Genomic DNA, 17490 nt, shown 5'->3' with positions numbered 1-17490 from the left:
GCCCTGAAGGGGGGGGGGGGGAGACAGTGTGTGTGTGCACACGCGTGTGAGGGAGAGATGGTGCACACCCACAGCGCAGGGGGCGTGGGCAAAGCAGGGCGAACAGCGGCGACGCTCATGCTCGGCTCTGGGCTTCGAGGAAATGCACGACCACAAGACCAGACAGGGCAGGTGTCTGCCTGCTCCTCAAAGGCCAGAGCTCAAGACTCCCGGTGCTCTTCCTTGCCAGCTCACAGACAGGAAGCATCTTCTTAGGCAGAGGGAAAATGGAGTGTATTTTCGTGGCTCTGGCCGTGAGAGTCAAATGGCACATCAGGGCACCTCCTCGGAGTCTGGGGCTTCCCAGGCCAGATGGAGAGAGAGGCGTGCGCCCGGGGCCCGGAGGCCTCCTGCAGAGGAGGAGCAGCCGCCTTCCTTCCAGCTGTCACCTCCAGGCTGACCAGGCAGGACGAAGGATGCAGGCCCTGCCGGCTTGCCATCCGGCCTGGGCTTCCTGCCCGGCCGCCCACTGGAGCCACAGTGCAAGCTGGTCCCCATGATAATGCCAAGGCCCCGCCGTCAGGGGCAGATTAGCCATCAGCTGCCCAGCCGCTGCGGTCAGGGCCGAGCCAGGTCTTGCCGTGCCTCCCGCCTGGGCCTGGCCAGAGCTCTACAGGGAGCCGCTCCCTGAGGTTCCGCCAAGGCGAAATCGACTGGCAGGATTAGAAGCTGCAGCTGGTCTACTTCGTCCCTTTTCCCCCAGTGGGAAACCAGAGCTGAGAGGTTCAGCTGCCAGCCACCACAGAACGCAGGGTTCTGCGCCCACGGTTGTCAGCTTCGCATGGTTACTTCTGCAGTGGAGCCAGGGTGCTGCACACCTTGGGGCAGGCCGTGGCTCACCTGGGTCGTACCTGAGAGCCAGCACACCAGGCTCCGCTGCCCAAACTCTCTCCCCTGTGCCAGTCATCAAGGACCTGCCAGGGTGCAGATTCTGATTCTGTCTGCTGGGTCAGCATCCTGCCTTGTGACAGGTGCCCAGGGATGCCACCCCTGCAGGCCCTGCAATCGCAAGTCACCTGGCCACGCTGCCGCACCCGGCCAGCAGCAGCAGCTAGAGCCTGAGTGGAGTCTTGCTGCCCGCCAACACGTGAGAGCCACAGCCACAAGGCACTCTTCTTCACCAAGCAACCGTCAGCCCCAGGGCTCAGCGAGGCAGGACCCCGGCCCGCAGGACAGGCCTGCAGCAGCATGGAAGGCCTCCCAGCACACGGCCTCTCCTCACACTGGCTGGAACTGGGCGGGGCAAGGACAGCACTTCAATTCTGCTATGGACGCTGAAGAGCCGTTCACTCTGCCGTGAACCCCTGCACTTCTGCTTGGCCTCTGCCCGGGCCCCGTCCACTGGCAGGTCAGGGCCCACCTACCTGAAAGGCAGAATCACTCTCCACGTGCCGGGCAGGCAGCACCACCGTCTCACTCCAAGCAGCAGCGTCAGATGTTCAGTGAGATGCACTCCTCGCTCACAAAATCACCGTAGGTTTGGTGCAGGACACTGGAAACTGAATCAGAGAAAATAAAACCTCCAGAATCCTACCACCCAAAATAACCCCACTGACAACCACTTCATAACCCATTTTGTTGTTGTTGAGACATAATATTCAATTGTTTTATGGGGTTGAGTATGAAAATTCAAGGTGTATTCACTGTAGTGATTCAATCTGTGTGATTGGCACGTCCATCTCTAGCACATTCCTCGCCTGCCTGTTAGACCCTCCAGAAACCACCCCTTCTCTTCCCCAAGTACTGTGGTGAGCACCTCTGCAGCCCTCTCTGCACCTGAGTACCTGGTGAGCACCTCCACAGCCTGCTGTGAGCACTTGAGCACTCTGCACCTCTGTGAGCACCTGAGTACCTGGTGGGCACCTCCACAGTCTACTGTGAGCACCTAAGGACTCTGCACCTCTGTGAGCACTGAGTACCTGGTGAGCACATGTGCAGCCCGCTGTGAGCACCTGAGCACTCTGCACTTCTGTGAGCACCTGAGTACCTGGTGAGCACCTCCACAGCCCACTGTGAGCACCTGAGCACTCTGCACCTCTGTGAGCACCTGAGTACCTGGTGAGCACCTCCACAGCCCACTGTGAGCACTTGAGGACTCTGCACCTCTGTGAGCACCTGAGTACCTGGTGAGCACCTCCACAGCCTGCTGTGAGCACCTGAGCACTCTGCACCTCTGTGAGCACCTGAGTACCTGGTGAGCACCTCCACAGCCCACTGTGAGCACTTGAGGACTCTGCACCTCTGTGAGCACCTGAGTACCTGGTGAGCACCTCCACAGCCTGCTGTGAGCACCTGAGCACTCTGCACCTCTGTGAGCACCTGAGTACCTGGTGAAAACCTGTGCAGCCTGCTGTGAGCACATGAGCACTCTGATTGCACCTCTGTGGGCACTGAGTACCTGGTGAGCACCTCCGCAGCCTGTTGTGAGCACCTGAGCACTCCAATTGCACCTCTGTGAGCACTTACACAGGCATTTTCAAAGTGGAGCTGGTCTCTGCACATTCTTTCACAACCTTACAGTTGTTTTCAAAGACCCTGTTCCCCTGGATTTATTGAGGTATGTTTGGTATACAAAACATAATGGATGTGTACAATTTGTTGAGCTGTATCTGCACATGCATTTCTGTTACCACAATCAAGATAATACACCTAGCTATCTTCTCTCATAATTTCCTTGTGTGTCTGTGTCCTTCTGCTTTTGGTGATTGTGGTAGGAACATTTAACGTGAGATCTACCCTCTTGACAGACTAAGTGAACGATGACTTATTATCGACCATGAGCACTATGCCTAACAACTGGCAGGATGAACAGGCCCCCTGCGGGATGGGAGCAGACATTTGCAACACTATATCCAATAAGAGGTTAATTCCAAAATAGGTAAAGGCTCGAGCAACTCAGTAGCTCAATACAGAAACTAGCAAATAAACCCCAACTCTAAAAATGGGCGGAGGACTGGAGCAGACATTTCTCCAAGAAGTGGCATGACTGTCCAGCAGGTGTGTGCCAGGTGCTCCTCGTCACCAGTCACTGGGAAATGCAAATGGAGGACACTGTGCTAAGTGAACGAGCCAGGCACCCAAGGACTGGTGTGCATGGTCCCCCTCGTGTGGAATCTGAAGTCGACCTCAGGTGAGCCTGCAGTAGTGGTCCACAGAGGCTGGGAAGGCCAGGGCAGGCTCGGAGAGGGGACTAGGTGGCTGCCTCTCTGGAGAAGCAAGCTTGGTGCACAACAAGAGAACATAGACAATGGTGATGTTTTATATATTTCAAAATAGCTGCAAGACAGGATTTTGAATTTTCCTACCACAGAGAAATGATAAATGTTGGAAGCGATGGAGATGTGAATCGCCCCAATTGGATCATACACGTATTAAAATATCTCACTGTGCCCTGGAAACACATATAATTATCATGTGTCAATAAAAAATAAATAAAGCATATAAAAGGGAGAAAGTCATAATGCCACATCTGTTAGGATGACTATTATAAAATGCATCTTAACTTCATCCCGATCTATGTTAAGCATCCCAGTGTACAATCATTTGACGAAAGAACAGGTAGTTTTTTCAGCATTTTCAGTTATCCATAAATCTTGACATGGTATTGTTGACAACATTTAATATTTTTAATACTAGTCAGCAAATTCGCCCCCATGAAAAACTAGATATTTGTACCATAAATCAGCGTCAGCAGCTGGGGGTCAGAGGGGGCGCTCTGACCCGGCCACTTGGGCAGGCACGGCAGGACCCAGCTTGTGAGTTCAGACAGACTCTGGGTTGGCACATGCAGGTAACAGCACCAAAACCAGGTCCTTACCCAACACGGGGTGAAGAATCAGACCCAAATGTGCCTCAGTTATTTCATTTTCAAGGCATGTCCAGTAAAACGAGGATCAGATATTAGAAAATCTAACATCTCAAGAAATTAGAAATTTGTTTTTTTAATACCTAAATGTTGCTTGAGGAAATTTAAATTCCTTATGTTTATTATATGAAAGAAAGAAATCAGCTTGGGTTTGAAGAAGGGCGAAAGAAGGGCTGACTTTCATCTCAGCCAAAGCACATTCTAGTGTGCGGGCCCTGCCGCCTGCCCGGTGCGGCCCTGGCCGCCAGGAAGGAAGCGTCCGCTGCTGGCGGCGCGCGCAACTGAACCGGGTCGGGCGGCGTGTCCGCCGCTCGCTTCCGCAGCAGCCGGGCAGCCGGGCAGCCGGGGCTGGGCACGCGGAGGTCGGACGCGCGCCCCTGGCATCAGGACCTAGTGGCCTGTTTCCCCGCCTGGCGGGCGAGGCGGGCTGGTTTGACTCACTGCGCACAGGCCACAGCCTCCTCCTGTCCGTCACACCCTGGGCCTTCCCCAGTACCACGTGAGCACCTGCCTGCGGACCCCACCCCACTTTCCCTCGGCAGTCCCTGTGCTTGGTTGATGAGCTCAGCGTGCTCTTCAATTCCTGGGGGGGGGTTGTTTTAATTCTGTGACACCAGGAACTGCAACTTCTAAAGGTTCAGATGTTTCCAGCCTAGTAAGATTGGAGGTTAACCTGCAGGAAACTGGTGGTGTTTACTTACTTATCTATTTTGCATTTGGTTCCTCTTACTTGAGAGGTGTTTGCAGTAAATATTTGAATCGCATTAAATTACCTTTGAATCCTAGTTTTTCAAACGTGTAATCCTAAATGGAGGGAAAATACCACCATAATCCACTGTTCTGCCACCAAGATGCATCCACTGCTCAGAGTCACAAGTGGCCAAGGGGACTTGGCCCTGCAGGTCAGTGAGCAGGGTCGCGTCACCTCTGGCCTCGGGAAGAGCAGACAGATCTTATGCGAGCCCACCCATCCTAGCCACTCTGCCTCCTTCCACCCCCGAGGAAGCTGCCTGCTCCTTAACACGCAGTGGCAAAACTTCCTTTTCCTTCTTTGAGCTTTGTTTTTACTGACATGCAATAAAGAAAGGGATCTCACGGAAGCTGTGACTAGGACAGGGTCACCAGAGGTGGGTGTCCCTGAAGAGGGTCAGTGAGGCCAACACTCCTCAGGAGGAATAGGTTCTGGCTTCCTCTCGAGTGCTGGGGTGACCACAGTTAACAAGAGAGTAATATCTATTTCATAAAAGCTAGAATGAGGATTTCAAATGCCCTCACCCCAAAAGAAGGATGGACATGCGGGCCGCCTGGCCTGGCCGCTGCATGATGAATGCCCGCATCTGCTGGTTCCTAATGCTGCGTGCGGAGGCCCTCCAGTCGGGCCCTCGCCTGTAGTCCCCAAGGTCGCCAGTGGCTCTGCGTGCCACGCCAGCCCTGAGCAGGCATCAGGGCAGGTGACGTGCCCACTGGAGAGGATCCTGGTCGTGGTTCTACCCCACGGGGCTCAGAGCCAGTTCCATAAGTCCAGGAAAGGAGAGTGCCCGGGTGGGAGCTCAGCCCCCCTGGGCAGCAGGAGAATGACCTCCTGCCCTGGCCAAGCGCCAGAACAGAGAAGGGTCTGACCAAGGCTGTGTGTGGTGTCCGTGCTGGTGGTCCAGACGTGATCTGCTGGGATGACCTTGTGTGGAAAGGCTCCAGGGTGGGGGTCCAGCACTGACCAGGGACAGAGACCCCCGTCCCCCCCCCCCCTTCGGTCAGCATTCTTACTCACTGCAGTGACGTCCTCAGGACCTCCCTCCTCAGCAGAGCTATCACAGGCTAACAGCCAGGTGGCTTTCGGCTTCCCCCTCTCCCCCCTCATTTCCCAGCACTGAAGAGCCTGGTGGGTTTGTTCCCCAGGGAGGCTCTGTGGGTGGAGGGGTCTCTACCCAGGCCAGTCTACATTCCGGCAAAGGTGCAGGGCAGACAGCTTGCTCACGTGTGTGCTTGCACTGGTGTGAGCGTGTGCTCAGGATCTTACATCTTTACATTGTCATTCTGCTCTGACTGCAGAAGTTGGGGTGGGACAGGGACATTCTCTGGGGGTTCTGGGGTCCAACAAGGACCTTGCAGTGCGAGGCCTAGGCTCCGCCGCTGAGCCACATCCCAGCCCTAAGCCGGAGAGATCTTGCCAGAACTAGCTGCGGAGGCTTCTCCCTGGAGAGGCTTCCCTGAGCATTCCTGAGGAACCGCAGTGCTGTGGGAGGAGCTGCGTGTCCTGACGCCTCTCTGCCCCGGCCCCCAGACCTCAGGCCCCGCGTGCTCCTGGGGTCCTCCCCGCCCCGAGCCCGCGGTGGTGCTGAACGCCTGCACCGTGGTCTCCCCCCGCGCACACCTAGGAAAGTTCACTTACTCTAGAAGGGAAGAACGAGGCCGCTCATAGGAAGGCCGGAGAGTGTAACAACAGGGCGCAACACGGGCTCCGCAAGCGGAGGAAGAGCGACATCCGGCGCAGTATGTCGCAGCGCAGGACTGCTTGCTTCAGGTGGGAGGTCGGTTTCTTACAATCAATGGCATTTCCCACTTAACATTTTTGCACCTTGGTTGACCTCAGGTAACTGCGCCACACATTGAAACCGTGCGCAAGAGGAGGCTGGGTACCGGAGATCAGGTCTTTAACATTGAAACGAGGCCCTTAAGGGAACCCTAATCCAATAATCGGAGGAGACTCCTGTGCAGGAGGGAGGGCCGCACATCCCGGAGGAGCGCCGAGGCCAGCCACCTGCCTGTCAAGGAGGAAGCCTGCGAGGAGCTGCGTGCCTGGATCCCGACTCTCCTGCAGGTGTGGGAAGCTCTTCCTGGCAAAGCCTCGGTGTGTGGGTTGGGGCAGTTCCCCTCTTGCGCACTCGCGGACGCACACACCCCTGAGCTCCTCAAGTCTTCCATGGCTTCCTTCCTAATTTTTACTTACGTGCCTTGTTCTTTCGGAACGTGAGCTGTGGCGTTGCCCAGTGATGTCCCTTTGTCACCTTTGCATCCCCAGTGGCAGAACGCGGCACAAGAAGCTGCTAATGCACGCAGAGAGTGCCTGGAGGGCTGTAGTCAGTGCCCGATGCTCTGGTCACCAACAGGAATTCCCGGGAGAACAAGGACTTCCCTCTGCAGGCGGCTGGCCAGGTGCTGAACTGAACGCGCTGACCAGAAAAGATAACACCTATTTGTTAAGATGCTGAGATCTTTTGATTTTTGAACGTTTAGCTACCTCCCATAGTAAGTGGTTAGTCAAGCCTCTTGCCTGCTTTTCTCCTGGTGTCTCTATCTTTTCCTTTTTTATTGAAAGTGTTTAGTTATACGTGAGGTCATTAGTTCATTCACTGTCACTTCTCTCTACCGTTTAGTGGTATGGAATGAACAGAATTTTATTTAAAACATAAAATCTCACCCTGTTTTGCAATTTCTTGTTTTCTTTTCAGTTCATCTAAAATGCAATCATCCCACTACCAAGCGTTTGTCATTTGGAGTGAGGTTTAGAGGGAAGAGCAGGATGGGGACAGGGAACTTGGCAGCCCCCAGCAGGCGTGCCCAGCTGGGCACAGTGCCCAGTGAGCTTTGAGAGCAGATGAGAAGACAGAGCCTCTGGACCAAGCAAGGGCTGGGGAACGCACCTCCGCTGGCCAGTCCCCCACTGTGTGTGCGGTGAGTGTCCCGCAGGCCTGAGGAGCGAGCAGAGGCCTGGGCCTGCCCCTGGCAGAGTCGTCCCGGGGTGGGCAGCTGAGCCCAGGTCTTGGTTCTTGTGTCCTGGTGAACGAAAATTTAAATTCAGGCTGGAAAAGTCACGCCAGAGGACTTTGTCATGAGGGAAAGTGGAGACAGGGTCAGCAGGGAACTCTCTGAGGAGAGAGGGTCATCTCGGAGCAGAGAAGGGAACAGTGCCCCTTCCAAGTGCCCCTTCCAGGCTTATCACTGTTTCATGTCCGTCCCGAGACCCGGGCCCGCCTAAGTGCTGGGCAGGGGTGTGACCCTAGCTGGTCCTTTCCAGAACTATCATAGTGCCCGTCCCGACCTGGGGGCTTCTTCTGCAAGTCAGTCCTATGTTGCCGCAGGTGCTGGGGTTAGAGACCAGGTGCACCCTAAGTGTGCTGCGCTACTGAGGAAATGTCCCTTTGCTAGACGGTGGGGAGCCGATGGCCATAAGTCCCAGCTGACCTGTGTTGACATACTTCTTCACTGACTCCATTTGTTCCTCCCTGTTTATTCCCAGGCTTAGCACACCTGTTATTCTTCTGTAAGTTACCTGATTATTCAGTCACCTTAAAATTAAAGAAAGCCTGTGACTTTGCCACATTACGGGGTCACATTCCACCGCCCACTACTAACTGCTGCCTAATGAATGGGAGGCCCTGGGAAGTGGGGGAAGGGGTTCAGAGAGGTCATGGAGGTGGGAAGGCCCAGCAACGGGGCGTCTTTGCCGAGTCAGGTGGACAGCGGTGAGGCCTTTCCAGGTAAGATGGAGGTGACTCGACTCACCTGCTAAAGCTGTTAATTTGCTGAGACAGTGAAAGGTCCAGTTGTGAGAACCGATCGTAGTCTGGAAGAGTCAAAGGTAGGGTAAAAGGGTTTATGGATGGATTATGCATGCAAGGGAGGGAGGCTTGGGGAAGGGCAGAGGACACCGCTGGCACCAGGGTTCCTGGAGCCAACGGCAAGACGGTCCCCATCGACCGGAGAGGAGGTGGGGCTGCGGCTGGAGCAGGCCCAGGGTCAGCTCTCCCAGCAGCCAGCTTGGCTGCACTTCCACAGTGGGGCGGCTTTAACGGCAGAAATCGTCTTTCTCAGGTTCCAAGGCTGGAGGTGGAGGGCCCGAGTGCGGCTGTGGCCCGTGGTGAGGCCTCCTCATGACTTGTGGCCGGCGGCCTGCCTGCCGGTCCTCATCGCCTTCCTCTGCGTGGACAGTGACGGCAGGACCTGGCGTCTTTCTCTTCTTACAGGATGGCAGCCGCTGGGTTAGGGCATGGCCTTCACGCTGTCATTTAACAACACCTCACAAAGGCCCTGTCCCCAAACCGTCCCACTGGGAGAGACCACACAGTCCACAGCACCGGAGAGGCAGGTGACCGCTAGGCACGGGAAGCGTCTGAGCCCAGGCAACACCATGGGAGGTGAGGTAGGCAAAGGCATGGCTTAGGAGTGCACAGCCTCGCCTGGCCTGTCTCCCACTCTGCGGCCACGAGACCCTGAGTGCCCCTCGCCCACCGCAGCTTCAGTGATCCCACCTACAAGGGGGACCGCGAGACTGGATAACGCAGGGCAGACTGAGGGCACCAGACCACAACCACTGAGAAGCCGCCAGCCGACCTTCACACGGTCACTGCGGGCAGTAGGCCGCCAGCCGACCTTCCACAGGGTCACTGTGAGCAGTAGGCCACCAGCCAACCTTCCACAGGGTCACTGTGGGCAGTAGGCCACCAGCCAACCTTCCACAGGGTCACTGTGGGCAGTAGGCCACCAGCCAACCTTCCACAGGGTCACTGTGGGCAGTAGGCCACCAGCCAACCTTCCACAGGGTCACTGTGGGCAGTAGGCCGCCAGCCGACCTTCACACGGTCGCTGTGTGCTCTGAGTAGCAGACCGGATCTAGACCTTTCATTGGTTGACGTAGGTAGACGATCAGCATTTGACTGGTCTTTAATAAATGATTAAAGTAATATTCGCTGGGTGCCACAGCACCCCAGGCATCGACCTCTGTTGGGGTAACAGGAGATGGACGATCTTCTAGGGCAGGCACAGACACCATCCTCACAGAACTGAGGAGTTAGGCTCACATATTGCAGACTCTTTCATGTACAGATATGAAAACTGGTGACAAGTAGGTTCAAGTGGCTCGAACAGCCTAGGAACAGGGCGGTGTGCAAACTGGCGGATTGTAAGGCCCCTTAGCAGTTGCTCCCATCGAGGAGGGTTCCACTATATGAAGCCAAGAGCAGACCAACCCTCACGAGATGTGGGTCCACTCACAGAAGAATCTAAAGTGTCACTCGAGGCAAGAGTACTTACATCTACACAAAAGACTGTGACAGCCAGATGGAGACACCAAACGAAATCGCAGACCAAGGTGACTTATAAATACAGACACGAAAAAACAAGCAGAATGCTGGCAAGCCAAACCCAGAGCAAACCAGATCCAGCAAGAACCAGAAGAGAATTCTGCACAATGACGAGGAGGGACTTATACCCAGGCAGTGTGGTCGACATAGGAAAGGTCGCACTGTGTGAAAGAAAATGACATCATTCTAACAGGGAGCTTCCCCAGTGAGATGAAGCCACTGTGAAAACCACAGCTGAGGTCACACTGCCTGGTGACAGACCCAGCACTCCCCCCAAGATCAGGAACAAGTCACGCAGGCCGGCTTCCGCCTCTTCCACCTGATGCTGCTCGGGATGTCCTGCTCATGCAGCGCCAAAGCAAATAGAAGCTTCCACAGCAGAGGGGGAGAAGCAAGACCACCTACATCCACAGATAACAGGGCCTCATATGCAGAAAGCCCAAAGAAGTCACTGGTTCACACAGTGAGCAAATTACGGTGGGCAAACAAATTTAACAGAGTCCCACAGGCTATTTTTTTTTAGATCCAATATTTAATTTGTATGGGACTGATTCTCAAATTCATTTGACCCTGAAGAGTCAAAACAATCTTAAAAAAAAAAAAAAAAAGCTAGAGGATTCACAGTTCCTGATTTCAAAACTTACGACAAAGCTGCGGTCGTCAGAAGTGTTATACTGACACAAGGACTGACCTGGGCATCAGTGTGGAAGTGGATGTGGAGATAACAGCACAGCTGTGTCCACTGACCTCCAACAAGGCCTCTCTGAAGAAAGCACACCCTCCTCAAAACATGGCAAGGAGACCACTGGATGTGCACCTGCCAAAGGCGGACCCCTACCTCACACCACATACAAGAATAACTCAAGATGCATCCCAGGCCTAAAGTAAGAGCCAAAAACTGTAAAACCCTTAGAGGAAAACACAGCAGCAAACCCACAGGGTGGTGGGTCTTAAACATGACACCAAAGCCACAAGCAACAGAGAAAGAGATAAAGTAGATTGCATCAAAATCAAGAACTGGTGTCCAAAAAGGGCAATGCCAAAAGAGGGCAGATCACACAGCTCCTAAGGGTCTAGTACTCACAAGATGTGAAGAACTCTTCTAGCTCAGCAACAGAAAAACAAACCAATAAAAAAGGGGGAAATGATTTTTTAATTTCTAATTTTCCATATATGCATTTAATAAATTAAATGCTATTCTATAGTATCTCTTACACTTAGAGGATTTTGTATTTCCCCACCCATCTCGAAAATGATTTAAATAAGCATTTATCCAAAGAAAATAAGCAAGGGACCAGCAAACACATTTAAAAGTTCACTATGTGATTAGTCACTAGGAAAATACAAATCAAAACTAAACGAGATATGGTTCCCACTGCGGTGGCCACACAAGGGAACAGAGGGAGTGGGGAGGGAGGTGGACACAATGACACATGCCTGCAATTGCAGCTGCAGAGGGGGCTCAGGAAGGAAGATCACAGTTCAAGGCCTGCTGGGCTCCTTATTGAGACCCTGTCTCAAAATAAAATGAAGAGGCGTGGGATGGAGATGAGTGGAGGGCACTTGCTCAGCATGCACGAGGCCCTGGGTTTGATCAGAAAGGAAGGGAGGAAACACAAACAGCTCCGGTAATGCTGTGCGGTGCGGGGACACACCGTCTTCCAGGAGTGCACGGTCCAACCCTGTGGAGAGCCAGCAGGTGCACAGGAAGGGCATCACAGAATGCCGGAAGACCCAGCGGTCCACTCGCAGGTGCACAAGAAGAGCAGAACACGTGTGCAAACAACACCACGAGCCAGTGTTCACAGTCCCTATTCACCAAGCCAGAGGGACGCTCACGTCACCTGGTGAGCTCAAACACCAAGGACAGCTGCACAAGCCGAGGAGCAGAATGGATCCGCAGACCCTCGAGGAGGGTGGATTGCCGACATGCTGCAGCACGCATCAACCTGGCCAGTTTCCCAGGAGGAAAAAGCAGCACAGAAAGCCACGTACTCATGATTCCGTCAATACGGAACCACCTGAGGCAAATCCATACGGACAGAAAAAAGGTGCCAGGGTTCCAGGGCGGGAGTCGGCACGGCAGGGGAGGCACCGTCGGGTCGGGGTGTCCGACTGCAGTGGTAAGAGGCGCCAGGGTGCCAGGGAGGGGGAGTGGGCATGGCAGGGGAGGCACCGTCGGGTCTGTGGTAAGAGGTTCTGGGTTTGAAATGACCTTCTCTTCTGTCCTCTACACTTTAAAACATTGCAATGATCAGCTTACATCTCAGGTGTATTTTATCACAATAGAAGTCAACATGCTCTAGGAATAAAAAATCCTGCCCCTTCACATGGGCTGGGCCAATAATAAAAGGAATGAATTAAAGAGAAGGGTCTACTTCAGCCTGTGTCAGAGCAGCGTAACACCCCACTGTGTTGGACCCCCACCCCACACATCCTCCACAAGGAGACCAGTGCCTGCTCTGCATGCAATGGCCCGGGGCAGGCAGACAGGAAAGCCTGCGTTCATACAAAGAAGCCAATCTGTGCCCTCCTGCAATGCGTGTAATTATCCAACAGGGAGCAGTCCCCGTACTCCTGGGGCACGCCGCATCCTCCTCTCCCGAGAGCTCCAGGGATGAGCAGGTGGCTCAGGATGGAGAGGCTTTGCGTAAGGCTGTCCGCGGGGTCCCCTGCATTTCCCCTCTGGGGCACGGGAGCCATCCTCACTCCGTGGCCGTTCTCCTCCGGGAAAGCCAGGGTGCGTTTTCAGCGCAGGGCACTCTGACTGAGGACCTCAGGTGTCCTCAGATATATGCTGAGCAGAGCAGGGCACGCGGCCCCACGGACGTGGAGTCCCCAGAGCTGGGCATGGCCAGTGCCTTGACTGACCTGCCCTTGCAATATATCCATGAGCACTCCCAGTTCCCAAGGCTGGCCCACTTCCTTCATGTCCCCACAGGAAGTGGAGGCTGCTGCTGGCTCCCCTTCCTAGGTGGCTTGGGCTTGCTTCTCTCTCCTGGTGCATAAGGGAGCTGGGTCCTGGACTTTCTGGTAAGTCCAGCATGGGCTGAGGGACACCGATCCACTGAAGTGCGCTCCCTCCTCCTCCTCCGTGGCTGGGGTGTGTGATGGTCACCCACACTCTGGGAGCAGATGTGGATGCACAGTTAGCTCAGGTCAACTAGGATCCTGGCTCTTCCACAGGGTCACTGTGCCCTTGCTCTTTGGTGACATGGCACAGAACCAGGGAAGCGGTGAAGCTGCAGAGTGAGGATTGCTCCCTGAACCACTGGTGGCAGGACCACACCTGGCAGTGGGGTTCACCGTGACATAATCGGGCGTGTGTGCGATATGACTCGCCCTCCAGTCCCCAGGGCCTCCTCTCACCTGCTCACCTGTCTGTCTGGGGCTGTGTGCTCCCAGGTGTACAGAGCCTCCTGTCAATTTCAGCCTGAGTTCCTCCCTCACCTTCTCCCCTCCCTCACGCCCCTTCCTCTCCTCTGAGCTCCCTTGTGTTCATGGGACCTCTCTGTGCCCTTCTTTCTGTCTTGCTTCCCCACATGAGAGAACACCTGGACCCTGCCTCTTGGACCCTGGCCTATTTCTGCAGCCCCATCTTCTCCAGGGCTACTGTGACACTTTGGTGCCACCTTGGGAGGAGTGCCCTCTTCCTCTGCTGGGGGTGTGGACTTTGTACTGAGGAGCTGGATGCCTTGGGCTAGCTCCAGCTTCACTGAGCAGCTCAGGGCCGTGGATGCCTCTGGACATTCCTAGAAACAGCCCAGAGCATCAGCAAGGTCTGCTTGGCCTCCAGGAGTCTGCAAAACTGTTCCATCAGGAGCACCCCATGGTGTCCATCTCCTGGTGACATTTATGCCTTTGCATATTGTCAACTGTGAGTCAGCTGGCTGCTCTCTATCCACAGAAGGGACACTTCCTCCCACTGATGACAAGGCTGGTGTCAAAACAGCCTCCTGCTTTTGAGGTCATCCGTGGTGACCCTTGCAAAGACCAGTCCCTGGGATTGTGGCTTGACTCAGTTGCAGAAAACTAGCCAGGTTCACCCCTTCTCCACCAAGTCCCAGTGATGAAGCCACCATGTTCTGGGGATCTCAATTGCCTCTGCCTTGGAGGAGGTGGGGACGTTTCCTCTAGACGCCCTCTCCAGGGTCCAGCGCAGCCCTGGCTGGCCCTCTGCAGGGCAGACACTGTCTCAGCACACTGGAGCGCTCAGCTGCTCTCTGAGAGTCTCCAAGGTGAATTCTAGCAAATGCCTGGAGCTCGGAGTCCCGTTCCTACGCGTGCCCGTGGAAGGAATGCTGTATGTATTTTAGCTTATTGACGATGCACACTGTCTGTGCCTGCTTTTGTGGCACCTGTGAGGCTGTGAGGCTGTGTGCACTGAGGTTGACCAGGGCAGCATCACTGTGGCCTCTGCTGCTTCCCCAGGGGAGTCCCTTCACACTGTCTCTTCTGTGAGGGACACAAGGCCTGTGGCCACTACCCTCACCTGCTCAACACAGAACACCAGAAACTGGTCCTCCTGCCAAGCACCAGTGGTGCCATGGATGGCGCTTTCCTCCCCTCGCCCTCCCGCACCCTCTCTGCAGCCTCTGGTGACCGGCACCCTGCTGTCCCCTCCCTGGATACACCTGCAGTGTGCACATCCCTGAGTTCCCAGTTCAAACTCTCGGTGAACACGCCTGCTCCTGCCTCTCTGCTGGATCATGCCCAGGCGGAGGGCCGGTCGGTGCCCCTCTGGGAGCCTGAGACGGCAGGTGGTGACCGTTAGAGCTGGCTGCTCCAGTCCGGGTGGACCTGACCATCGTCCAAGGACTCTTCTTCTCAGGTTCAGGCTGCCAATAAACCCGGAGGTTTCCTGGGCTGTCTGACACTGACCGTGGCAATCTGGTGTCCCTGTGGGACTGGCTCACAGTCTGCTCAGACGTGGCTGCCCCTTTCCCTCTGTGAAGGACGCAGAGGAAGGTCTGGGACCCTGCATGCTGCTGGCTGTCCCCAGACGCCATCCTGCCAAGTCTGGTGGGGCTCTGCTGGGAGCCCCTCACCTCCAGGCCTGCACTGCCCTGACCACAGGCCCTTCTGACCACCCCCTTCAGATTGGGCCCATCAGGGCACATCCATAAAGACAGAGGAAGGGACGTCTGCATCACATGCTGGCCAGCCCTGGGGACCCAGAAGCAAACAGACCAGTGAACTGAGGCCACAGGGAACCGGTGGTCTGAGTGAGACGGGGTCCAGGTGCCGCAGCAGCTGACCGAGGGTGGAAGCCACCGAGCGTGAAAGCAGGCGAGGAAAGGCAGGGAGGGCGGGAGGCTGCCTCTGCCTGGGCACTGAGGGCCGGGCAGGGGGCGGAGGGGCAGCAGGGGCCACCTCTGCACAGGACCCTGGGTGCATGTCTCGCTGCCTCTCCTGATTTGGGGCAGACTTGGAAAGGAAGCTCAGACACCAGCTGCGGTGTCAGATGGAACCTCGGGTGGAAAATGGCGGCAGGCTGGCCAGGGTGGCGGGGCCCCGAGGGGTGAGGAGGTGAGTCTGGACTTGGGACTGGCAAAGCCAGGCTCTGCTGGCTGCGGCCAGGAGGACCCGGGTTCGACACCCGCACTGCGGTCCATCCCCGGAGCAGCACCTCTGCCCAGGGCTGCACCCAGGTGTCCCTGCTCACTCAGGTGCAGTCCAGCTGCTGCGAGCACAGTGACCGCTCCACTGGCCCCAGTGCCACTCTCACCGTGAGTCTCGGCAGCTCCTGGGCCGTGCGTGTCCAGCCCTCACTCATAGGCCCTGTCTTCTCAGGAAGGCCATGCAGAGCCGCCCAGGGGCGTCCTCAGAGCTCGGGGAGCAGGGTCCTGGTTCATGGCTCTAGCTGCTGAGACCACCTCCTGCTTCATGTCCAGGGCCCCCCACACAGCTGGCCCTTTGGCCCTGCCCTCTGGGCATCAGAGGCTGGAAGTGACCAATGGAAGTTCTCCTGCCGTGTTTGTGCTCCTGGGCTTCTCTGCCCGCCCCTCGCTGGAGCCCGTGCTCTTTGTGGTGGTCTTGGGGTGCTACGTGGTGTCTGTCCTGGGCAATGCCACCATCGTCCTGCTCGCCCGGGTGGACGTGCGTCTCCATACGCCTATGTACTTCTTTCTTGCCAACCTGTCCTTCCTGGACGTCAGCTTCACCACCAGCATCGTCCCCCAGCTGCTGGTCAACCTCTGGGGACCACGGAAAACCATCAGCTATGCTGGGTGTGTGGTGCAGTTCTATGTGTCCCACTGGCTGGGGGCCACCGAGTGTGTCCTCCTGGCCGTCATGTCCTACGACCGCTACGCTGCCATCTGCAAGCCCCTGCACTACACGGTCATCATGCACACACGGCTCTGCCTGGGCCTGGCCTTCACCTCCTGGTTTGGGGGTCTGACCACCAGCATGGTGGGCTCCACGCTCACCATGCTCTTACCACTGTGTGGGCACAATTGCATTGACCACTTCTTTTGTGAGATGCCCCTCATTATGCAACTGGCCTGTGTGGACACCAGGGTCAACGAACTTGAGATGTATGTTGCCAGCTTTGTCTTTGTGGTCCTGCCCCTGGGCCTCATCCTGGTGTCCTACGGCCACATCGCCCAGGCTGTGTTGAAGATCCGGTCAGCAGAGGGGCGGAGGAAGGCCTTCGGCACCTGCTCCTCCCACCTGGCCGTCGTGTCCTTGTTCTATGGGAGCATCCTCTTCATGTACCTCCAGCCGGCAAAGAGCAGCTCTCATGAGCAGGGCAAGTTCATAGCTCTCTTCTACACCGTGGCCACCCCCATGCTGAACCCGCTCATCTACACGCTGAGGAACAAGGACGTGAAGCAGGCGCTCAGACACTGCGTTGGAGCCCTGCTGTGAGCGTGGCCCACTGCTGCTGTGCGTAGTCGATGTGTGATGGTCACCCACACTGTCCACGTTGCAGTGCCAGGTGTTCCTACCTATGCTGTCACTGCTGCGTGGCTCACAGTTTGTAGTTATGTCTACGGAGGGTGCTTAACATGAATTCTTTTCCATTCTTCCGACATTTTTAATGACTCAGTGAGTAGACATTGGTGACTTAATGAGGGCGAGTGTTTACAGAGCTCTGGGGTGTGGACTGAGTTTCGAGTCTGGGTCGGCTGCCCGCAGATGTGCTTGCACATTTACCTGCAACGCCCTGGGGTATCATGAGAACCACATGTTCCATCTTGTCCCAAGTCCTGGTGTGATCTCCTTAAGACCTCCTTTAAAGAGAAACCCTTAAGAACTGACCCAGCGCTCCTCCAGTTCTTCCTTGAATCAGGAAGGGATGGAACACTCCCAAATTCATTCTATGAAGTCAGTATCATACTCATACCAAAACCAGATAAGAACACATCAAGGAAAGAAAACTCCAGACCAATATTCCTGATGGAAATAGATGAAAATCCTTTAAAAGTAGTAACAAATTGTATTCAACTGAATAAGAAGATTGTGGGGCTGGGGATATAGCACAGTTGGTAGAGTGCCTGC

The 17490-nt window shown here is 55.5% G+C and overlaps 1 protein-coding gene across 1 annotated transcript; it reads left to right on the top strand.

Moving 5' to 3' along the window:
• Positions 1 to 15837: 15837 nt before the first annotated feature.
• Positions 15838 to 16857, top strand: LOC124974003 (olfactory receptor 2C3-like). Its single transcript, XM_047537584.1, has one exon. It carries the CDS (start codon positions 15838 to 15840, stop codon positions 16855 to 16857), a length of 1020 nt encoding a protein of 339 aa, XP_047393540.1.
• Positions 16858 to 17490: the final 633 nt, after the last annotated feature.

The sequence above is a fragment of the Sciurus carolinensis genome, unplaced genomic scaffold, assembly GCF_902686445.1.
Source record: "Sciurus carolinensis unplaced genomic scaffold, mSciCar1.2, whole genome shotgun sequence".
Taxonomy (NCBI): Eukaryota; Metazoa; Chordata; class Mammalia; order Rodentia; family Sciuridae; genus Sciurus; species Sciurus carolinensis.
Note: the sequence above shows the minus strand (reverse complement) of the source record. Positions and strands in the feature narration are given on the sequence as shown.

Excerpts from the sequence above, each read along its gene's own strand:
- LOC124974003 (XM_047537584.1), top strand. The coding sequence starts at position 15,838 with ATGGCTCTAGCTGCTGAGACCACCTCCTGCTTCATGTCCAGGGCCCCC.